This window comes from Poecilia reticulata, linkage group LG6, assembly GCF_000633615.1.
Source record: "Poecilia reticulata strain Guanapo linkage group LG6, Guppy_female_1.0+MT, whole genome shotgun sequence".
In the NCBI taxonomy this organism is placed as follows: Eukaryota; Metazoa; Chordata; class Actinopteri; order Cyprinodontiformes; family Poeciliidae; genus Poecilia; species Poecilia reticulata.
In genome coordinates this window covers 22296392-22321233 of record NC_024336.1, presented here as the reverse complement: position 1 = coordinate 22321233, position 24842 = coordinate 22296392, and the positions used below count along the sequence as shown (strand labels likewise).

The 24842-nt window shown below is 38.9% G+C and overlaps 1 protein-coding gene across 16 annotated transcripts in view; it reads left to right on the top strand.

Moving 5' to 3' along the window:
- The window catches only part of c2cd5 (C2 calcium dependent domain containing 5), a 33341-nt gene extending 8980 nt beyond the window's left edge, over positions 1-24361 (top strand). For 2 of the 16 annotated variants that reach the window (XM_017305299.1, XM_017305313.1), the window contains 23 exons: positions 3041-3265; positions 3527-3615; positions 3925-3960; positions 6207-6315; positions 9251-9340; positions 13140-13254; positions 13347-13445; positions 13532-13643; positions 13753-13832; positions 14891-15077; positions 15167-15331; positions 16111-16251; positions 16328-16391; positions 16479-16540; positions 16636-16734; positions 16871-16960; positions 17061-17127; positions 17342-17434; positions 17896-17928; positions 18217-18348; positions 21558-21751; positions 21841-21987; positions 22675-24361. In XM_017305299.1, the coding sequence (XP_017160788.1) occupies positions 3041-3265; positions 3527-3615; positions 3925-3960; positions 6207-6315; positions 9251-9340; positions 13140-13254; positions 13347-13445; positions 13532-13643; positions 13753-13832; positions 14891-15077; positions 15167-15331; positions 16111-16251; positions 16328-16391; positions 16479-16540; positions 16636-16734; positions 16871-16960; positions 17061-17127; positions 17342-17434; positions 17896-17928; positions 18217-18348; positions 21558-21751; positions 21841-21987; positions 22675-22794 (2549 nt within the window). In that variant the 3' untranslated portion in view covers positions 22795-24361. Of the gene's footprint in view, positions 1-3040; positions 3266-3526; positions 3616-3924; positions 3961-6206; positions 6316-9250; positions 9341-10790; positions 10845-13139; positions 13255-13346; positions 13446-13531; positions 13644-13752; positions 13833-14890; positions 15078-15166; positions 15332-16110; positions 16252-16327; positions 16392-16478; positions 16541-16635; positions 16735-16870; positions 16961-17060; positions 17128-17341; positions 17435-17895; positions 17929-18032; positions 18349-21557; positions 21752-21840; positions 21988-22674 lie in introns of those variants that run through there. The other 14 variants (XM_017305307.1, XM_017305308.1, XM_017305310.1 and 11 more) reach the window with 12 other exon arrangements.
- Positions 24362-24842: the final 481 nt, after the last annotated feature.

Genomic DNA, 24842 nt, shown 5'->3' with positions numbered 1-24842 from the left:
AAAATATTATTAATATTTTTTATTAATATGATCAAGTTGTAAGAGTTCTAATGTCGCAATTTGATATACATTTGCAGTATTATAAGTAATATTTTTTATTTATTTTTCAAATAAGAATAAAACAATTTTTTTTTTTTAACTCCGGTGAGCCCATAGGACCATGGTATTTTTGCTGAAGATGTTATACTAGCTAGGTATTTCAGTTAATTACATGATCAATTGATTCACAGCAGTTAGTCTGATGAACCCTCTCACCACAGCTGCCTCCAGACCCAGCAGGAGTGAACCAGCAGTCCTTCAGTGTTCATTCCTCCTCTTTTTATTATTTTCCTATTTCTTTCCTCTTCTTTCTCCTCTGTTACTTCTTCGTCTTTCTTGCTCATTTTCCTCTTTGTCCTCAGTTAGTATATTCACTTTGACCCAGATATGCAGGTCCTTCTAAAAAAAATTGCATATTGTGATAAAGTTCATTATTTTCCATAATGCAATGATAAAAATTAAACTGTCATATATTTTAGATTCATTGCACACCAACTGAAATATTTCAGGTCTTTTATTGTTTTAATACTGWTGATTTTGGCATACAGCTCATGAAAACCCAAAATCCCTGTCTCAAAAAATTAGCATATTTTATCCGACCAATAAAATAAAAGTGTTTTAATACCAAAAAAGTTAACCTTCAAATAATTATGTTCAGTTATGCACTCAATAATTGGTAAGGAATCCTTTTGCAGTCTTCAATACGTCGTGGCATGGAGGCCACGATGTATTGGCCTCCATGCCAATACGTCGTGGCCTGGACATATTGGCATGTTGAGGCAGCAGTGCCTCAGCAGCCTGTGGCACTGCTAAGGTGTTATGGAGGCCCAGGATGCTTTGATAGCGGCCTTAAGCTCATCCAGAGTTTTGGGTCATGCATCTCTCAACTTTTTCTTCACAATATCCCACAGATTCTCTATGGGGTTCAGGTCAGGAGAGTTGGCAGGCCAATTGAGTACAGTAATACCATGGTCAGTAATACCAGTGGTTTTGGCATTGTGAGCAGGTGCCAGGTTGTGCTGAAAAATGAAATCATCATCTCCATAAAGCTTTTCAGCAGATGGAAGCATGAAGTGCTCCAAAATCTCCTGATAGCTGCTGCATTGACCCTGCCCTTGATAAAACACAGTGGAGCAACACCAGCAGCTGACATGGCTCCCCAGACCATCACTGAGTGTGGGTACTTAAAACTGGACTTCTGGCCTTTTGGCATTTCCTTCTCCCCAGTCTTCCTCCAGACTCTGGCACCTTGATTTCCGAATGACATGTGAAATTTGCTTTCATCCGAAAAAAGTACTTTGGACCACTGAGCAACAGTCCAGTGCTGCTTCTCTCTAACCCAGGTCAGGCTCTTCTGCCGCCGTTTCTGGTTCAAAAGTGGCTTGACCTTTGACCTGGGGAATGCAGCACCTGTAGCCCATTTCCTGCACACGCCTGTGCACGGTGGCTCTGGATGTTTCTACTCCAGACTCAGTCCACTGCTTCCGCAGGTCCCCCAAGGTCTGGAATCGGCCCTTCTCAGCGATCTTCCTCAGGGTCCGGTCACCTCTTCTCGTTGTGCAACGTTTTCTGCCACACACTGAGGTGCCTTGATACAGCACTCTGCGAACAGCCTATTAATTCAGAAATTTCTTTCTGTGTCTTACCCTCTTGCTTGAGGGTGTCAATGATGGCCTTCTGGACATCAGTCAGGTCAGCAGTCTTGCCCATGATTACGATTTTGAGTAAGGAACCAGGCTGGGAGTTTTTAAAAGCCTCAGGAATCTTTTGCAGGTGTTTAGAGTTACTTCGTTGATTACTCGTTCTGAACTGAACTGTTCAGAACTGCTCGTTCAGAGAACCTTTTCATGATATGCTAATTTTTTGAGACAGGGATTTTGGGTTTTCATGAGCTGTATGCCAAAATCATCAGTATTAAAACAATAAAAGACCTGAAATATTTCAGTTGGTGTGGAATGAATCTAAAATATATGACAGTTTAATTTTTATTATTACATTATGAAAAATAATGAACTTTATCACAATATGCTAATTTTTTGAGAAGGACCTGTATTTGGACATCCAATTATTAATGATATTGGTCTTGAATAATTCAGACATACAAAAGACAAAACAACCATAGGAAAAAAACTTGTTTTTAAATATAACATAAATTGAGATTTTCTTTAGGTTATTTTCTTTTCTTTTTTTCTTTTAGAGATGGGTTAGGGTTTAATCTAAACCAGGAATATCCTAAAGCTGCTTAAACTGTTAAGAAATAAAGAAACAATCTGCACTTGTTAGAGCATTTTTCTCAGATTTTAGTACTTAACCTAGAACTACATAATTTAATTAGTTCTATGTGTTCAACTGATTATTTGTATTAGTTACTAATAGTTCTAATTTAAAGCTCTCTACTTAAATTTAAATACTATAGTCATTGTCCTCAGAACATATTTTTGTCAATGTMMAAATATTTCAAGGCCTAAATGTATCATTGTTCCATTTTCATCATTTTCTGTTCTCAGTCCCACTGCCTGAACACAGAGAACCTAAGAATACTGGAATTATAGATCTTTATAGATGAATCGGTAATCTGTTTTTGATTTCAACTGGAATTTTTACCTGATTGCAGTAAATTATTTTTTTAATTCTCTTCTAATTTCAGATGTCACTAAAGTTTGAATTGAAATCTCTAGTTTATAATTGATTTAAAAAAAGAACCCTGTATTGACTTCTATGAAACTGGACAAGTCCAGTCATGATTTTTACTGATTCACCTAATCAGGTCAGTGGTTCCAGTCCAGTGCCCCAGTTTAGGACCTATGGCATCCTGACTTTTCATGTTTCATCTCTCTCTCTTTCGTTCTCTTTCTCTCCATATTTTCACTTTTTCCTGCCATGATCTGTTGTTATACCTCCACCATCTATCGTTCCTCTCTCTGTTCTTTCTTCTTTCTCACTGGATCTGTTTTTCTCTGTGCATCCCTCCATCTTTTTTTTTTTTTTTTCTGCTGGATAGACGAGTCCCAGTCAGGGAGACGCAGGCCAGGGATCTTCCTCTGCCCCAGCTCCCCCGTCCTCTCTGCAGACTCATTGTTCCTTCCTGGCTCGGGCTTTGTGGGCCGTGGTCACAGCTCTGGCTGCAGAGCGACCACCCCGCCCATCCCCTCCTTCACCCACTCAGACTCTGCCTTGCTGAGAAAGAGCGTGTCCTTCACTGAGGACCTGCTGCTGGCAGCCTCCGGTATAGTAGGACTGCTGTGTGTCCTTAAGTTATTAATAGAAATGGGTTGGTAATGGCTACAGGTCACAAACAGATCCTGTCCGATCAGAAACGACACCCCAGCATGCCCAGAACTTTCTGTAAAGCAGTAAAAGAAAAACACTTTTGTTATAAAATCAGTATTGCTAATATGCAGTAATCACCTGGCAGCTTGTTTTGCTTTCTGGTGGGTTCAGACGTGTGTTGTGTGAAAACTGAATCCAGTTTGCCTTCTATAACCAGGGATGGGCAGCGGTGGCAGCGCAGGGAAGGAGGCCGSACCGTTGAAGACRCTGCTGAGGCAGCAGACGCAGACTGCTCTCGAACAGAGGGTACAGTGACACCAAACACTCGCGCTCTTTCTCTCTCTCTCACATGTATTTACACTCCTGACTTTTTCCACATGTTAGACACCTGAGACTTCCCTGTATACTGCAGCAAGCTAAGCATGACAGTTGATGCTTTAACATTCAATTTGTGTTGCAAATCTGCTTCAGATGTCTGAATGCTGGGTCACACGATACATTTCATTCACTGTGAGAGATTTCTCATTTGTACTGGTAACGTATATAAGTGGTGTGCCCTGTTTAAGACCAAATAATGTTCCCTTTTCTGTCCTCTTGATTACTCGTGCATCTCAGGGAGCATCCTCCTCTGGGTTATTGTTAAACGCCAGGGTATGTCCCATCAGYGTGACGCTCGCTCACTCCCTACCTACCTCTTTTTTTTTTCTTTTTCCTTTTCCTTAAACACCCTGACTAAGCTGATGGCCACCACCAAGCAGTCTCAGTCGACTCCTAACCTGACCCTCCTCTGCTGTTTGTGGATCTTYCCAGGGTGGTGGTGGGTTGAGCAAGATCTGAGTTTGTCATATTTGCTCGTTTTGCTCCCACCACGCCCAAATAGTCACAAGCATGTTGGGTGGAGGGCCAGAAGCTTAAAGAGTTGCCTTCTCTTTAAGTCTGATGGGGTGTGTCAGGGGTGTGTGTGTGTGTGTGGAGGTACGTGTGTATCACTTTTACAATCTTTATTTTTAAACACATCCAATCCTTTTCAATTTTTTCAATTGCCCGAGTGATTATTTAAAAAAAAACATTTTTAGAGTGACATCACTAACCCTATAGAGATGCACCAATCAGAATCCTGTGGCCGGTTTAACCTGGCGACATCATTCACATTTYTTCCTGAAGATGAGAAAACAATACAAGAACAGCTTTCAAAATATATTTGTTGCCTTTCTAGTATGACTGGTTATTAATACTTACATTTGGTGCAAAGGCAATGTCATGCCATGTGTGAGAGAGAACCTTGACTGTTGATGGTTTTCTTAATATTTAAAAACAAAGAAAAACTGTATGACAGGATTGGCATTTCAAACTGGATGTAGCATTTTTAGAGACTGACATTTCTGGACAGGGTACAGTCATGAAAAAAAAATAGGTCTTAATAGATTATGTTAATTTGGATAATTAATTTAAATTTTAACATCAAGAACATTTAAATAAAAAACATACATTAAGAAAATAACTATAAATTAACCCATTGTATAAAGATTAGCTACTAAGTGGGATACATGTAAAACATTTGCCAAAGGGCTCTAGTCCCACTCTCAAAGGAACAATAAGAAATTTCTGAAAACCCTCAAATKACATCAAGAGGCCTWAAGMAGCCTTTTTATTATCGCTAATCCGCAGGGGAAGTCTTTATAAATGACTCCAYATGTTTATGTTTCATGGGAGATGTGCATGAATGAATCATTTGCTCTTGAAGAAAAACATGACTGCCAGACTAAAATTGCCAAAATGAATGTAGACAAAGACCAGGAATTATGGCATAAAGTTTTTTGGACAGGTGTGTCTCAGTTTAAATTACTTGGACACAAAATAGAGAACGTGTTTGGCCAAAGCAAAAACAAAAAACAAAAAAAAAACTCAGAAACTGTGAAACAGTGCTGGAAGTGTCAACAATCAGAGATRCTTGCTGCAGCATGATCTTGTCAGCTCCCCAATGTTAAAACTCTCCATGAAATTTATTGATTATCACTGAACATGTCAGAGTATGGAGAAAAATAAATAAATGATCCAAAATGCGAAACAAAATCCACCAAGGACCGGCTGAGACATAAGAAAATAAATTAATTTCTTAAACTGTCTTGGTGCATCTCTAATATTCACCTCATAGTTGCTCTGAGTGGGAGAAAACATCAGACAGTTTTGTGGCTGTTTTGAGATTTTTTTGGGCACAAAAGAAATGAATTGTATTCCTGCCTGATACCTGCCAAAACCTTTCATCTCATACCGATCCTGCATGATTAGAAATCACAATTTTCCCCGTTTTTCAATATGAAGGAATGCCAGTGGGAAGTAAGGTTTTCCAGATTCCTTTGTGTATGAGTGCATGAATTTGCAGCATAATTGGAGGCAGATTACCGGTTGCCTTGGTAATGGTCAAAATCAAGCATGCTATCAGTCGTTCTGATCCTCAACAAAATATAAAACTGTGTGTCAAATCCGAATTTTTAAATGCCTTGACTTTTAACTGTTTCTCAGTCTTTTTCAAATTTGCATATTTGTCTTTTCAGCTATAAGMTGATATTKAACAGGTGTTGAATTCTCTGGTTAAACATTTGCATGTTGCTTTTGTTACACTCTGCATGTCCACACCTAAACCAACTCTGTTTTTTCTTTTTTGTTTTTTTKKTTTTTTTTTACCAAAGTAACACTCAAAGATTGGTTTCAAATATAATCATTTAGCTGCAAAGAACATGGCATTTAAGTGTTTCTCAGGTTTATAAAATTACCTTACCATTAGAAAAAATGAAGCTTTAAAATAAACTTAAAATTAACTAGATGTTAGTAAAACAGTTTATTTTTTTTTCTCTTTCCAAAATTGACAGATCTGCTTCTATTTTCTTAATCAACAGGAGTTCCCCTTCTTCACCCTGACTTCTTTCCCGCCGGGTTTTCTGGTCCACGTCGGCGGCGTGGTCAGTGCTCGTTCTGTTAAGTTGCTGGATCGCATACACAACCCCGGTGAGTTCATGGCAACGGACTAGAATCCGAATGCGGCTTGTCTGTTGTAACAGGATGTGAGTGCATTCCTCCGTTGACCAAGTGTGTCATGTTGAGTGTCTGGTCTTGTTTTACCTGGCTGATAGTCAATGCTGCCCATGATCCTCCTATGTTTTTCGGTTTTCCTGTGTATGGTCTTTGTGCCAGAAAAAAAAATTAAAATGTGTTGAAGGAAATGTTTGAAATGTTTGAGCTCTGAAACAGGTGAAAGTTGCTCCTCGGGGTATGAATGCTATGAGTATGAGTATTTTGATGCAAACACTTAGAAGGGTAAAACATTGTCACTTGTCACACAATTTATGTATGTGGACAACTTTCACCTCATTTTTTGTGTGTTTGTGTGTGTCCATATGCTCTAGTGCCTACTTTAGCTGGGTTGACATACAATAGTGGTGCATGGCTCCAGATATTGTGTTGTGTAGTGGTGTTGGCTGCAAGTTGCAATAGAGTGAAGTGATGTTTCCACTGTGAGTGTTTAAATAGGTTTATCATTTGTACTTAACTTGGTTTATTTGGCACTAAAGAAAATTAGAGCATCCCGTTTATTTGTAGTGGTTCATGTTGCAAAACATTAAAAAAAATATTCTGGTCCTTAACAGGTCTGAGGTGTGATTAATAACACTTTAGATAACCTTCCACATGTTCTTTTACATTGTTCTTTTTCGATTTTATAATATTAACCCATAAAGCACAGGGCATTTATAGAGAATGCTAAATGTAACAGTATGCAGTGTGCAGTATGAAATTTGTTTTTGAATTGCTTAAGTTTGGGTTTCAATTATGTCTTCCATTTGCTTTTGCACAGTATTTAAATAATGATAAGGTCTTAAATTGGCTGGGTCAAATGAAACAAGAATTTATTACGTTATACATCCACATTTTTTGTAATTCAATCTGTACAGAAGATTTTATGGTTAATTTAATGATTAAAATGGACTCTGGTCTTTCAGCTGCAGAACAAGTCCACTGCATTTAGCTAAATGTATTGCGGATTATTTATCTTTCTGAAGAGTAAGGAACTCTTTAAGTATTCTGAAGAGAGCTTTGAAAGCCTTTCCTTATGTGTAGGAAATGTTAAATGAAGCTGTTTTATTTTGTTTTTGGCCTTGTGGTAACACGCACTTGGATACCGTTAGAGCAACAAACAGCAGAATATTTAAACTTTTAAAAAAATGTCTGTTCTTAATGTTAAACATCATGTTGGTGAACAGCTCCAGGCTACGACTTAAACTCATACTTTATAAAACCTAAGGAAAAGCTTTTTGACTTTGTTTTGATTAAATAATGACACAGGGTACTTAATGTGCTCATGTTCAGCTGTGTTTGTATTCACATCATTAAAGATTTGACAAGGACCAGATGTTTTTTCTCTATCTAGCACATGTAATAGGACTAAAATAGCCTTGACTTTGAGTACAACCACAAACCTAAATAAGCATTGGATTGATAGCTGATATTTTTGATAATTGCCCAGTTTGTCTTTGATTCCTGAATGATAACGACATTGATTCTACAAAGTGGAACAGCTCATAAATGTGGATGGGGTCCAGATAGGTTGGGCATTTTAAAAAAGTTTTTTAAGAACTCCACAGGAGACCTGAAAAAAATATGAAGTCTGAAATTTGCTATCTAATTTATTGTATTGGAATAAACGACTCTTATATGTGGGTATTTTCTGGTTTCTATGACATTAAGGAGCGGGATCAACAATGGTGTAAAATCATTTATGTATAAAATCAACTGTAGATTTTCAGCTCATAATAAAATGTTTCCTTGATAATTATTATTTCTCAATTTTATTTGATCCTATTAGGAACATATGCATTAAAAAAATTTTAATTTGTCATATAGCAAAAATGAATTCAACCATTAATAGATCAGGAGAACCACTGGAGAACCAAGAGCATACGCTTTAAGACTTTTTAGGATACTTGACTGAGATTCTTTTGTTGCTATCACATGTATTATCACTTATATACACTCATCAGCCACTTTATTAGATATACCTTTCCAGCAGTGGCGCACAAATTGGGTATGTACTATATGCAATGCACAGGTGTGCTGGCGGGAAAAGGATTTCTAGCTGACATTTTCTATATTTAACAACTTTGTGCATGTGTAAATGATGTAATCAATAACAAAGGCGCAGCACTGACTAGACGCCTCTCTGYTCCTTCACCCAACTCCGCCTGTCGCTCTAAAAGCTGAATTATAGTGCCACTGTCAGAGGTTTGTGTTGAGCGTGCGCGAGCCGAGCAAGCAGTGTCGCTTTTATTGATGCGACACTGCTTCATATTACGCAATGGCGCTCCATTGCGCTATTTATTTATTTATTTATTTATTTATTTATTTATTTATTTTCATTTGAATAGTATTGTCATCTGGTGGCACGAAGCTTAAGATGGAGAGGCAGAAACGAAAGCTGGCACAAAACAACAAAACGGAAGAGGGAGAAGGATAAAGATGTCTTAGGGATGAAAAAAGGCTTTTTAAAGTGGTTGAAAGATGGTAGATAATTATGTCTATGTATGAAAAGGCTGGCTTAAGTTGCTAGTAACATGACAAGTCACTGTTTTCCTGGAACTGTGTGCTGCATTTATAATATAATAGATTTTAGCAAGAAAAATTGAGATGATTTTTTAAATTTTTTTGTTGTTGTTCTGACATTCAGACAGTAATCACTTTCTTAACTGGTGAATCATAAAACACATAAATAATAAAAGTTGGCAGTGATACACTCAAATTTAAAGGTCTTCACTCAGTTCTTTACTTTAGTTTTGTTGTAATATATCTGATTAGTCTGATCAGATGCAGTACCCAGTCAGTAACTGTTCTTCAACAACATTATTTAAAAATAAAATGTTTTTTTTACATGTGATTTGTATTTTTTAAACAGACTTAATACAGAGTTCACGGCAATCAATTTTGAGGATGGAGAGAAAAATGACAGGAAGAAAGAGTCAGGACAGACTGAGGAGTGTAACAGGTTGGTCTAATACTAGGTGAAAGTGTAGCTATATCCTCTTACTCTCAAGTGATTGATTTAAAAATGTTTTTACAAAATGTCTTAGCGATTTGCGTTAGTAATGTGCTCAGAGCTACTAAATAAGGCTTGTTTGAGCATAAGACTAAGCAGGGAAGAACACAGGTATGACCCAGTTAGCAGTGATCTCTTTTGAATACAGTGTTGCACAGACTGTTTCATTTGAAGTCATTGTTGACAAATGGGTGAGTACAAAGGGACATGTATCATTTTAGTTTTAACATTTTTCCATAGAGTCCAGGCATTTCTGCAACTTCCTATTATTTTCCATTCTATTTCTGCATACACCTAAGAAAGTGTGTACTTGCGCCCCTGCTTACCAGTACCAGGTTGGTACAAAGTCGGATGCATCCATTCATTATGTTGTTAGAAGTAAATGCTCAGTCTACAACCCCTAATAAAGGCAATATTAGTCAAAGACTGTTTTAAATTAACTCAATAGCTGGCAAAAAAGGAGAATTGATTATTTATAATCTACATTTAATGATGCATTAAGAATTACTGAACTTCTAAATTAGATGGAGAGTGGCAGGGATTTCCAAGTAAACTCAAATAGTCACAAAACTGTCATTTAAAAAGTTGCATGCTTTCACATTGAGTATATTCACTATAATATCCTGTCCTTTAAAGGGTGGTTATTTGAGCTGTTTCCTTCCTATCACATTAAACTATCCTGACCATTCTCATCTGACCTCTAACATCAACAATGCATTTTAATTCGCGCAACTCGTATTTCTTCTTTTGTCAGATAACTTTCTGTAAACCCAAGAGATGGTAGTACAAGAAGATTAGCAACTTCTTAAATACTCCGACTGGCGTGTCTGGCTCTGGTAAACATCCTACATTAAAAGTAACTTGCTCAACATTTGTGTTACACAATTTAACAGACCAGTGTACCTTTTAGAAGTGGCAGATGAGTGTATAGCCTACCCATAAAGTATTTAAATTACTAAATTGATTACATGGACAAATTTTAGGTAGGTGCGTAATAAAGTAAGGTTAGTTCAGCTGCTGCATTTCCCCATCAAGGTGATACTTGGTTTCTCAACACACTTGATTTAAGCAAATTCTCAGCATAAAACACCCTCATTTGTAAGAAAAACATCAGACGTCGTCTGTGTGACGTGACCTCAACTAGACTTGACTCGTGTCGCATGCTTTTGTTTTGTATTGTATCGCTTCTGTTCTTTGTCTCTTTATAATTTTAGCCAGTCCTGAAGCTTTGTAACATCTCCGTTCCTCATGAGTCTCCCTTGAGGTAGTTCCAGTAGCTCTGACGTTAGTGTGTCTTTGCATTAGTGATTGTGGAGTGCTGCTGTTGTGCTGTGCTTGTTTGTTAGACTGTCTCTTCTGTTCTCTCTCTCTTCTGTACTAACGGTGTGTTCTGGCCCAGCCTTGGGTAACACGCGCTCATACAAACTGCTAGACTGGAATAGTGTCACTGCAGGTATTTCCCCCTTCCCCCCCTTTTACCGCTCTCACTCCACCAGAGTGACGGTAGCTCAGTGAAGTTAAGCTTGTTGTGCCTTCTAAGTTGTCACTGAACACTGAAATTCAATCAGTATAGACTAGCTAGCTTAACTATCTACAGATGAATCAATAAATTAAAAAAAGCATAGCCTGATAGCTAAAAACTGAATTCACTGAGCTGCCCCCCTCCTCTCTTGATTCTGTGTGAGTGTGTGCTGAGCTGAGCATGCTCTGTGTTGTCACCCCCCACCCCATCCAGCCTGGCCTGGCTACCCCACTCCACATGCGCGCGCAGGCACCCAACTCATCGTGCTGCACATTAGAGCTCTCCCCTGACGTTGTTTTGCCTGGCGCTGTTTGTGATGCTTCCTGAACTGGCATTGTGGTCAAACCTGTCTAGACCGCAGGAGGTTTAGGAGGTTTAGTCTGTGACAAAGAGCCATCTACTGGGCATGTTCATCCCTGCCTCAGTGGGCCGTATTCATACTGAGAGTGAGCACGGAAGGATGGATGGATGCATGGATGAATGCAGGGATGGATGGAGGCAGATTGACTGTATTGATGAAATATATTCTGGATATGATGCGTATGATGGGAAAAGCCATGAGCTTGAGCAAAGCCAGTTCGGATTTGACGGACTCTAGTGGATGAATATGGCCCTTCTTTGGCCATGAACGTGCACATGGCCATGAGTGTGCACGTTGGTGAGCCTGTGCCTGTGGCGACATGCTGCTGCTGCTGGTTTAAAGGAACCCACAGTGGGGGTCTGATGCCTGACCGTCAGTCATTATTCTTCATCCGTTTTAGTTTGAACACTCGTTCTTCTGCCCTCACTCATTCCTCGCCTTCATCACACGGTTAAGTTTCATCCGCATGTTGCCCTTCCAGGGAGTGATGTTGGATGGCTCATAGGTTTATTTACGTCTTCTTTGTTCATGCAAACATGTGTGTGAAAACAGTCTCTCTGCTTGTAAGTGTTAGACTCTAACACAAAATGTCAAAAACATACGTGTATAAGAAAACCTCGCGGGATCACACAACTTTTTTATATATTAAATGCTTTTTGCTTATTTGTACAAGTTAAAGGGCTAAGTCATATTTTTTTTACTTATTTCAGAGCTCCCAGGATTATCTACCAGTAGATTTTCTGTGCCACATAATATAATTAGGTTTAGGGGAGAAATACACGACTTTCTCCCAAGAAACAAAGTTACCCTGAACCTTCAACCTCACCCAGGCTGTTTGTGCATTTCAGTCAGGCGTTTGCAGTTATCCTCAGTGAAATACCATTGCTTCATAGTACTTTGGTATTCACAGAAGCATTTCAAGTAGAAATGTAAAACATAATCTTACACCTGATATTTTTAATATTTTTTCAAAACAGTTACCATAATGGAACTATTATGGTAATTAGCGACATTCTATTGTGTATATATACAAAAAAGTATAGATAAACTTAAGCAAATTATAAAATAAACACCTGATAAAATTAGAAGAATGAATGTAAGCATTTTTATTTTTATAGCATCTTTTATTTTTGTCATTCTGTTCTTTAATCAAAATCTTAGTATAACAAGCTAATATAAACTACTTAATTAGTCCGGCTTGCTGCTCAGGTAGCTGTACTGCAGTCGGCTGCTTAAGGAACAGTGTAAACTTCTTAAAGCCATTGTTTACCTTAGTGCAGAAAACCAGACCACACTTTCTTAACACCCTGATTCCTCAAAGCTTTCTCTTGAAGGCTCAGGGTAACACCAATGTCCTACACCCCCTTAGCTTTTAGGTTTACTTTCTAACTATATAATCAGTTTTTGATAATGGTAGATTCTATAAAAAAGCAGAGGGGTAAAAGTGGCCTCATAAAGCCATTTTGTTTCTTCTGGTAGTGAAAGAGAGTGATGAGGTTTCAGAGCATGTGTATTTCCACACATGATATGAAGCACCTTTGACTCCTGGTGAATAACTCCTTTACAATAACTTCATCATCCCCTAATTCTCACCAACCATTTTCACTTTAACTTCGTCTCACGAAATGACTATTGGTTTTTGCTTGCTTTGATACACCATTTAACTCATAAATCAACAGAAAAAAAAAACTAGTTTCTGTTGGCTGTATAGATATTTTGTGTAAATTAACGAGGTTAGATTGGATGCAAACTCAGTCTCTGCCATTACCTCAATCCCAGTGTTTAGTTTGGTTTTGGAAAAACAAATCAGCTTGTTTTTACCTGTTCTATGAAAGCTCACTGAATCACAATTTTGTGTTTTGCAGATGAACCCGAGACACGTGATGCCTGGTGGGAAGAGATTCGTCAGGAAATTAAATCTCATGCCAAAGCTCTTGGTTGCCATGCTGTTGTAGGTTACAGTGAGAACACAAGCATCTGGTATGTTGTGTAAATGAAATAAGAAACATGTTGTATTTTTATATTTTACATTCATCGAGTTTCACTTTCAAGTTTTACTTTTCTCTTTACAGTGAAGAGGTGTGTATTCTGTCCGCATCAGGGACAGCCGCCATCTTGAATCCTCGGTACATGCGTGAAGGCTGCCTCGACATCGGCAGCTCCGACAACAGGTTGATCTAAGTTTCTTGGTGTAATTTTAGGTAAAATCTTGTGGACTTTCGTTTGCTTATACACACAGGGTTTGCTTTTTTGACAGGTTCGATGATCCATCACCTCCAAGCTGTGGCTTTTGTCACATCCCGTATGACGAGCTCAACATGCCGTTTCCTGCCCAGCTCACATATTGTTACAACTGCAGGCGGCAAAAGGTAGCAAATTTCTTGTTTCCAAAAATATATCACCAGCATTTGGGTTTTACTTAACCTGGTCAAGAAATAAAAAGTGGATAAAAAGCAAAAAATATTCCTTTATTTTAAGGTTCCTGATGTGTTATTCACAACAATCGACTTGCCAGCGGACGCAGCAGTCACAGGGAAAGGCTGCCTCATTCAGGCCAGGTAAAACAGCACAGTTGTCATTCATATATATATATATATATATATATATATATATATACATGCTTAGAACAAAGTGAAATGTGAGGGAAAGAAAAGAAGTGAGGTGGAAAAGGTGAAGAATCACAATAATGAAGCAAAATCTATAATAGTTTAGAGATTTACGAGGTGTGGCTGCTGTTAAAGCAACCTGAGCCTCCTTAGCACCTCAGCAGGCTCATGCAAATTCATGCAAAAATGGGTTTAAATATTGACTGCATCTAACCTTTCCTGCACAGCACATGTACATACTTTACAGTCGGGAAATATGATATCTGAATTTACCTCAATGCACCTAAAATTTGTCCAAACATAGAAAATGCAGATAACTTTATGGTCATCTTTGAAGAATAAATAATTGAAAATTAATAAAAGCAGGACTTAAGGCAGTTACATAAAATATATTGGTTAGATTTTGAACAGTATCTTGATTACCTGTTATGTGTAAGTTAAGCCACTCTGCATTTGCACTAATATCATCTAATATATTTCCTGCTCATAGACTCTGTCTGGGCTGCAGACTGCATCAGATTTACTCACATCATTCCATATGTACTTTTGCACCAATTAATTCAGCAGTCTGTATTGATTCACGCTGTGATTCAGTGAGTTATTACATCTTCAGTCAGAAGAAGGAGGATCAGAAACCAGACCCTTAAAAAAATCAATCGTTTTCATTTCTGAGTGCCACGACCGCGGCAGCTTTTCGTTATTTCTGATCTGAATTCATATTCAGTCATACATAAAAGCAAATTTATCTCATGTTTTTCTGTCACCTTTAAGTTTATCTAGATTTACTCCAACAAAATAACTTGAGCGGTAGTCCAAATAAAAAAAAGGAAGACAGAATATTTGGAATAGGTGTAGATATCTAGATTTGAAATGCACTATATATATATATTTTTTTTTACTTCTCAGTTCTATACACAAAGGTGAAAAACCAATAATTTTTTTTTATAATTAAATGAATGAATTATAAGTCTTTAAGGGCACCCTAAATGTCACTGATTCTCACCTTCCAGGCTGTGTCGTCTGAAAAAGAAAGCTCAGGGAGAAGTGAACGCGACCGCCATCTCAAACTTGCTGCCTTTCATGGAGTATGAGCTGCACACTCAGCTGATGAATAAGCTGAAGCTCCGGAGCATGAATGCTCTGTTCGGTCTGCACATACAGATCAGCGTCGGCGAGAACATGCTTCTGGGTCTTGCTGTAAGACAGCGTTTTAAACTGTCTTGAAAACCCAGTTACCTACATGGCTTACCTCAGTCGGTTTTTAGAACATATGTTCTATTTTTCAGTCTGCTACAGGAGTGTACCTGACGGCTCTGCCTGCACCCGGGGGCATCCAGATAGCTGGGAAGACCGCCGGTGACCTGAACAACGAGCAGCACATCCAGTCCATCCAGAAAAGGATCAATGACACCATCGCCAAGAACAAGGAGCTCTACCAAATAAACCCTCCGGTAAGGCGGCGTCATGTTGGCTGTAGACTGCTGGAGTTTATAGAGGGTGACCTTTGTCTTTGCTGTGCCAAAGTAGATTTTCAGAAATATATCAATACGCATGCAGCCAAATTTACCTTAAATGAGGAACATGAAAATCCTCAATATAATAACTCTTTCATCTAAAAAAAAAATCTCAATCTACCTTTCACACCAACATACATTTACATTAAAAATGTATTTGATGTTTAAATGACAAATCACACCAGATGCAAAACATGAGACGATTATCTTTTTTTTTTTTGTCACTTTTGAGCCAATAAATGTTTGTCTCTGTGTGCCTGCTCTGTTTTGTTTTGTTTGAAATTATGATAGACTTCTTGTCTCTCTCTGACCATCAAAGAAATTATTTGCTCTGGACCCTGACGTGTTCTGCAGCACAAATCTGGTACTGAGCATGCTGGATTTCAGCTCTGAGTTTCAGCCAAGCATGAGCAACACTTCACTCAGTTAACCACAACACTAGAGCACCGGTGCTGTAACTGTATAACAACTCTTGACTGGAGATTTGTGAACCAAATGATGAGTAACTCACTAGATCTACTCACTGTACCGTTGGATATTTAATGTTTGGTTTTTTTTTTACACAAGGTCTGTGTGTGTGTTTGTATCAGCAAAGCTGCATATGATTAGCATGTAAATTGTCACAAACTGTGATTTTAGCTTGAGCACAGTCAGAATCGATGCGTCCTACAGGTAGCGGCTCTGCGGTCAATAACTTCCTGTCTGTTTGCTTACAGGAGCTGACGGAGGAAGGGGTGGGCTCTCCGATCCCCGAGCCCAGACACAGATCCCGACTCTTCCGCTCGCACTCGGAGAGCTCCGATGAAGTGACAGAACTGGATCTGTCGCACGGCAAAAAGGACGCGTTTGTCCTGGAGGTGGAAAAATGTAGAAATGATGACGCATGTGTTCATGTAAATCTGTAGGAAGCTGAAACTGTTGTTTTTCTCCTAGATTGATGACACAGACGCTGTGGAGGACATCCACTCTCTCCTCGGCGATGCATCTCCCCCCACAGGTTTGGCCCATTGCTTTCCGTTTCAGTTGCATCTTGTCTCTCCACCCTCTCAGATTTAAAGGCATGTTTGTGTCCGTTGTTTTCCAGGTTTCTACACCTGCAACACTGAGACCATGCCTGGGATTTATACCTGGACTACAGCAGTACAGGTAAAGAGCAGTTTAAACCTATTTAAAGTGACCCCGTTATGATGACATATCTGCTTTTGTAAGCTTGCAAAATTTATTTTAATCTTATATTGCAGATGTTTACATCGGTTAGGGTCCTGAGGTTGAGCAATGCCAACCTTTCAAACCAAAGCCTGAACAAGATCTTCACTGACCTCTGTGAGAATCTGCTGAAGGTAGACAATCTTTATTAATCTAAAAAAAGGGGTCGGCAACCGTTACAACCCTAAGAGCCATTTTCAACTCCGATCCAACTAGCAAAAAACTAGCTCACAGTTTTTTGTTGTTTTTTTTATCTCTGATTTGTTTCAGAGTTTTTATTTCAAGTTACGCTCCAATATACCCTGCTGTCTTTGTCATCTCAACTTCACTGTAGCAGTGCCAGAAGAAGAGCTCATTCAGGTGAGATGTTGGAGACAATCTCTGGTTTATCAGAGGAAATGATCTCACTTTCTTTAGTTTCCAAACAAAATTATTATGAATTTATTCTTCTTTTGATTAGGTTTCGGTGACGGCTGTCGCCATGACGTTTGACAAGGACCAGACTCAGGAGAGGTTTATTACCAAAGGTCTGTCTGATTAAGTGTAGAGTGCCTTGTACAAACATCCCTTGAGCTTTTTTTCCCATATTTTATCGCTCTACAATCATTTTCATTTCATCTCACAAAGCTCAGAAGCTGAGAGGAGGTGCAGGGAGGGTATTTTGAATAAAATGCACGAAATAGCCCCTGGAACATGGATAAATCCAGGCGACATGTGGATAACGGTGTCCGTTCTTGTCAGGTGGGAATGAGACCGAAGAGCAGCTGCAGTTTCCTCTGGAGTTGTGCGCTGACTCGCCATCCACCAACACTCAAGCTTCTTCCAAATTTTCAGGTATTATTTAATTTTTTTTATTTATTTATTTTTTATTTTTTTGGTGGGGTTTTGCTCTCTGAGCCTCCTCATCTGCCTTACTTCATTAACGCTTCAGGGACAGTCTCTTTATTCACCCCAGCTGCAAAACTCTGCCAAAGTCAGCTGGTTGTGGTTCATTCAACAGGTAAACAAACAGTAGCACCCCACTGTGATTTGTTTGCTCCGTAAAACTAGATTTGGCAGCGTTGAGGTTTGGTAGAAAATGTGTAAAAAGCTGTGAAACTTTGTGGTTCTTATTTACGCCAAACGATCCGAGTGTCAAAATCGAGCTGCAGAGGTAGATTTTTGTTGAACTAGAATTGATGGTAAGAGGAAAAGAAAAAATACTGAACACTTATTGATGTCTACCAAGTACTGGTTACATATGTTATGTATGTGTGTGTGTGTGTGTGCGCTTGTGTGTGTGTGTGGCATGACAGGTGTCCCAGAAAATACCATTGTCTCATCCAGAGGTAAGCCACCACCTCGTTTCCTTTCTTCCCTTCTCCCCACCTCCCTGCTACCGAAACTACTACACTTGTCATGTTTTGACTTTTTATCCTTTTGTCTCGGACAGTTTTCTTAAACCGCTCTCAAAAGCCTCATTCAGTTTTGTTCTTTTCTGTTTGTTTGTTTTTTGTGTCTTGTATGTTTTTTGTTCTCTTTTCTTGTTGTTGTTGTGTATCTTCGGTTGTGGGTTGCGTGCGTGTGTATTTTTTTTTTTTGCGCGCGTGTGTTGTGTGCGCGTGTGTTTTCTCCAGCTGCCTCCGTTGATTACGGTTCCTTTGCAGACAGATGCAGCACCTGGCTAGAGCTGCTTAGGCTGAAAGCGCACACCATAAGACGAGGATCAGTTAAGACAAGTAGGAGGACACAGTCTCTAGCACACTCTGGTGATCATACCCACAAATACAGAACACAGTTTCATGAGCAGTCTCGCACACGCCGATTCACACTCGCACTCACACACACACACCCCTCCATGCATGCCGGTGGGGAGAGACGTAGCATTTTTCCAAATCAAAGCACTGGCCATTCAGATTAGTTTTACAAGCTCACGTCCAGCCCCTTTCGGAGGGATCACAATCGGCAGCTTAGCTTGAAAATGCCTGTAGCCATGTGAACCTTTCATAATTCCAAGGGCAGTTATCTTTTTGCACACACTTTGCAGCTTTTCCCCCCCTTTTTGCACTCGTGTAAAATCTGCATGAAAACTTTCTTTGATTCCACTCCGCATTTGCATCAGTGAATCTTCCGAAGTTGAGGAAATGTGACACGCTTTATTGGAAAAACAGGTGCATCTCAATAAATTAGGATGTCGTTCAAAAGGTACTTTAATTCAGTTATTTGGTTCAAAAGTTGAAAGCAGTATATAATAAAAATCCATTTCATACAGTTTTATATATTGGACTTTTTTTTTGATGATTAGAAATTACAGCTAATGAAAACCTAAAATTCATCTTCTGTTACACACTTACTACATAAGTCCAGTAAAAATGTAATTTCTGACCTGACATTTTTCCCCTGAAAGTCACGGACAGCTTCCACAGGCACACTCGCCTTGCATTTCTTGTGGAAAATGTAATTGATAGTAAAGGTGGTTGTTCGGAATGCTGCAGTGAAAGAAAACTAATGATAGGGTAAAGAAAATTATCCTAGATCCGTCAGTCTGTGGTAGCTCTTTTAGAACAGACTCCAGCTGTTGTCTGTAGAATTGTTTTCCTTCCCCAAACTCTTGAATGGACTTCCCCTTTCAATCCTTGTTGCTTATGCATCACACTTTTTACCTTCCACTTAACTTTCCATTACTATGCCTAGATACTTCAGTCTGAAAATCCAGCTTCTTTACCAATGATCTCTTGTGTTTGCACTCCTTATGAAGGAACCCTGTCTGCTGTTCAACTAATTCAACAGTCTTCTCCATGGTTGCGTAGGCCATAACATAGTATTTTTATTGTGTGTCGTATTCAAATTTAGTGAGTAACATTTTGAGTTTTCATGACCTGCAAGCTCAAATCATCAAAATGAACAAAAATATACACATCGCTCTGTGTAATTGACCTGTAATATGAGTCTAACTGAAATAAAATAACATTTTGATGACGTGGGTAATCTACTGAGATGCACCTGGAGGTGAAAACGTTGGACTCAATATTCTGAACAAATCATCATGGTAGGATGGAGGGTGAGGGGGGGGGGGGCAGTGCTTCTCTACAAGAGCTAGTTTGATTTTCAGTCCTGTGCACAGTGTGTGTAATGTTTGGCTCTGAAGGTTCCTGGTTTGACGGATGGAAACTTCATCAGGTAACTCTGCACTACACAGTGAAGCACCTTTCACTCTCTGGTTTGTGTATGTGTGCTCAGCTCAGCTTATAGCTGTCTCTGTCCGTTTCCATGTCTCAAGCCTCGTTCACAAATACCAAAGAATTAGAACAATTCTCTCATGATATTTCACTGTAAGCACTGTATTCGCACCTGTAAAACAGCTGTGCCCAGGTCTGTCTGTCTGTCTGCAGACATTTTCTGTCTGTCTGTACCTCAGTTGCATGACATGCACGGCAGCGCGCACTTTCCCGAGTGATTGTCTTGACGCTGTACACCGAACACGTGCAAAGCTGCATTTAAAGTCATGACACACTAACAACGCAGGTGAGCTCAAAATTGTTCCTACCCATGGAAAGTTGTGACTTGTTCTCTATCACTCCTGCACACTTACAATTCCTTGAAAGCTCTTTTGTACATACTTCCCTATGTTTTGTCTTCTTCAGCATATATTTCCCAGCTTTTACTACCTTATTGCCAATCTTTTGTTCATTAGTTTTGTTTACACTCTGGCTGTGTTCGAATTTGGACTAAAATTGTTGACCTCTGCAGCCGCATGTGTTGGACGATTCTCCTGTTCAGTCTGACTACAGGTGACGTTTCTCTTATGAGATTTTGTAGCGCTCTTTAATAAATACCTCCAAGGCAAGTTTGATGCATTTGTGGAGTTTTTGTCACCTGAATGGACTTGAAACACAGTGACCTTCACAAACCTTTGGTAAGGTGACATTTCCCAAACTAAACTGCACCAGCAAAAAAAATAAAATAAAACTGTGACTCTAAACATACAGAAATACCTATTATGACTCCAGGGTACACCATGATATTTTTCTTTTAAAAAGAGTTGCAACCAATTGTTGCCTTGTAGATTTTTGATTTCATTTCAGAAACTGGATTTCTGTTGCTTTAAAAGTTTCCACATTCTAAGGCATCTGGAAAATGCTTTAAAATGATTTTTGCTTCATCTCTTTGATGTGGACTCTTTTGAGAGTCATTGTATTTTTTTTTTTTATGAATTACATAAATATATTCAAAAAATGCTCAAATCACACATTAAATGTAGTTGCATATTATCTAAAACCTTCTATTACATCTCATTTCAATTTATTTTTGTTCTGATTTACATGTGGGTTCAGTTGACCATTAGGTAATATGACAGATTAATCAAATAAAAATAATATTGACTATCGCAAGATTATAGAAAATTACTTTAAATCATCAGCTGTTAATGTGAAAATTATAAACTTACAAAATTGCGAAAGAAAACATTCAACTTAAGTGTTCAGGCATGTCGTCTAGCCTTAGTGTCTGGAGATAATTACAGAAGAGGATCAATTTCACTTGTATGCAAAACATTGTCTGGTTGCTGTGCTGACTAAGAGAGGCTTTATTTTTTATTCTAATTTTAACAAAATGTCTATTATATTTTTGGCATTTTGAGTCGGAAAGTTTGAATGTTTGATGTAAAGTAATTTTGTATAAATCAGGACTTTTCCATGGGTTTGAACATTTTCTGCTCTACCTTTGTATCAGTGTACATGCCCTGCTGTACAAACACTAACCCAGTTGCGTTTTTGCATGACATCCCTCATTTGTGCATCAAAGTTCATATCTGCTTTTATATTTTTCATTGTTGAGTGATTACTGGTGTCTCAGTTCCCTTCTTGTTCTCTTTTTTTTTGTTGTTTTTTTGCCCTTCTGTCTTCTCCTCCTGTGGTCTTTTCACATCCTTCTCCTGCACTTCTGCTTGGCCTTGTTCTCTCTCTCTCTGGACCTTCAGTCTCRTCTTTGGAGCACTGCAGTCCGCTGACGGAGGGACGCCCCCGATCGCTGCGCTCCAGCCGCTCCTTTGGGGGCAGTTCTGTGACCATGGTGAAGATGACGCCCCTCTCTTTCCTCCCTGGGACCAGAATCATTAAATACCTTGGAATCATCAACATGTTCTTCATCAGAGAGACCACATCCCTACGAGAGGTGTGGTTGACGCTGCAGGAGGTCGTTGCGCTGCCCTGTGCCCACTGGGTGTGCTTTTTGTTGCATGAAACGTGCTTGTTTTTCTGCAGGAAGGTGGAGTTAGCGGTTTCCTCCATTCGTTCATCGCAGAGGTGTTTGCGATGGTTCGAGCCCACGTAGCAGCTCTGGGTGGCAATGCAGTGGTGTCCTACAGCATGAAAGATTGTGTTTTAATGGAAAATCCCAATAAGAACCAGGTACCCACACAAAGACACTCATGCGCATTTTTTTATTTTTTTTGCTTATATGCTGAAGAGCGTAGTTTATACATGCCAGCTGTTCAGAGTGCTGTATGCAAGCATATTAGGACGTGTTCTAGAAATGTAAATAGATGCAACCTTGAGATGATTGTGAAGAAAATTTGGGGTAAATTTAAAAGATTTCATTTTAGATTTAGGACTTGGGACTTGCTCACACTGTAAAGGTAGTCAGACTTGCTTTTAATGACCATGATGTCACTGCACTTGATTGACCAGCAAACTGACCTAAACTAAACCCCACAGTCGAAGAGACACAGCAGCCCCAACGATGCTGGAGGGTTGAAAGCCGCTGGGGTTAAAACTGGGCTTCCTTACTAGAGACTGGTCTCCTTCATGCCACACTGCATTGATCCAGTAAATAGTGCATAGGGAGACCTGACAAAGTAATGAATGCATGTACTCAACAGTACATGAGAATGTTTTCAGTAGATCATTTTTCCTAAGATTTTTTGTATTTTGGGAAAAAGATTAAAATTTCCAAACAGAAAATGATACATGAAATATCTCACTCTGTGTGTACAGACAGTAGGTTTTACGATTTGAATTGGATTACAGAATAAAATACCTCTCTGAGTTGCATCCGTATATTGCTGAGTCTACGTTTGATCCATTCTTTTTTTTTAGGCTCAGTGCCTCATTAATGTGAGCGGGGACGCGGTCATCTGCGTCAGGGAGACGGACCAGGAGCCCATGACCTCGATGACTAATATCGGACAGAGTTGTACAGCTGATGGAGCGACATGACTCTGAGACAGCTGATCCCATTTCCACCAGCAGGAAACGCTGTCGGAGTGAACACACTCTCTTTAAGTCTAGCCATCCAAATCTGTGTGAATTTATATTTGCCTTAAAATTCTCAAAGATCCAAAGGTGTGTAGATATAATATTATTAATAAAATGATAATAATAATAAGGATAATGAGAATAAAAAACACGTGCTGAAAACAGTGTATTATCTGAAAACACATGCGCAACGTCTTTCCGTGTTTGAAAAGAAATTGATGTGGTTCTTATTTGTTGAAAATAACCAAAGGGGCGTCTAAATTAGAAGCTTTTTCTTTTCACTAAAGCCGTCCGCACTGGGATTCAACCACAGCAACACTGTATCGGCCATCTCCTATTGTTTTGCACACATGAGGCAGCTATAGTTAATTTGTCTGTCTGCAAACCACAGACTGAATTTCAGTGGCCATGCTAAAAGGGATGCAAGCATTTACAAGCAAGCCATGTATATGCAGTTAGATTCTTGCTGTGTTTTATGTAGCTTCTCGTGCAAGTCAAGTGTCTCCATTTCAAAAAGAGTTCTGCCTCTAAGGAAACTGCAATCCAGCCTGTATTAGGCATTTTTAGCCAAGACTTCCAACGTGCAGAGTAAACCCGCAGCATGTTCTGTTTTCATGGGAAAGTTCTCCAGTTTTAATGTTGTCTAAATTTCTACTGGTATTGATAATAATTGTCACAGTATTGTTTTAATTTTTATTTCTTCAGCAAGTGTCAAAAGATAGTGTCACAAACCATATTTTGTTGTTGTTGTTGTTTAGAATGGGGCAAGTTACTTTGAATAATTAAAAGATATGTTTAGATTAAAGGTGTAATATGCAAATATTTTAGTAGAATAAGAATTTCCTTGAGGGAAATCTGTTCCGTTGGCTAATTTGTGATTTTTAAGTTCTCCTTTATTTTCAAATGTAAAAATCAGGTAGCAAAGAAAGCACGATGTTCATTTCCTTCTGGGTGGGCAATTTGGGATTTATATTAAGATGAGTGAATAAAAAGTGGGCAATTGGGATCTACCGGATTACTTTCAAACTAAAAAAATAATTCTGGGATCTAACTAAGGCATAAGGCTTGCAAATCTTAGATCATGTTCTCTATGTGTAGCACCTGTGTCAAATTTCACGTTGCCAAGCTTCATCGCCGCTGCTTTGGCCCTCGGCGTTTCAAGAGTCTCTCTGCTGATCTGTCCGGCATCTGAATAAGCATCTTCTAGAGTTGGTGCCACCTAAAAGTAAACTCTGTAAATACTGTGTACAATCAGATTTGTTTTTCTGTATTTTTATAGCGTCAAAGAATGAATTGTGATGCCTGTGCAGGGCATTGCTGATTTTAATCACTCTGTCAGAGATTTAAAGGTACTCCAGTCTGTGTGATCAGTAGTTTTGTGATCATTTTTCTGTGTTGTGGCTAAAACTTGAATGTATATACATGGATGCTTTTGCTATTGGACTAGCAGCATGCAGAGCATCTCTTTATTGCCATGAATCTGTATGCTTGCCTGGTAAGTTGCACAATAAACTAATGTCAAACCAAATGTCTGTTTTCCTTAAGATATATTGTTTTTACAATAGTTTTTATTACCATTCATCATTTGCAAATTTTGTCACATAACTGCAAGCATTATTTGGATGTGACGAAAGGAAGGGAAGACTGATGGTAATCTGAAAGGCGGGGCATGGATTTTGGATTCTGCTTCCAAGTCTTAATGCTTTGTAAGTTGCTTTTACTCCAGTTAACTGAAATTTTTTTTGATGCATTTTTCTACTAGCTTTGCATTACACATTGTCAAAATAGACTTCATTCCTCTGGAAAATGCTTAATTTGTTAACAAGCTGCTCCATCTCCAAAGTGTTGAATATTAGCAAATACCACCATGAGTCATTTATTAAAAACATATACCTACGTGTGAATGTTGTCTCTTTGCAAAATAGCTCAAGCTCAAATCTATCTGTGAACTTTTGCATTGGGTTGCTATTTACAGAGAAGTTGATGACTGTTTACACAGGAAATGGAGG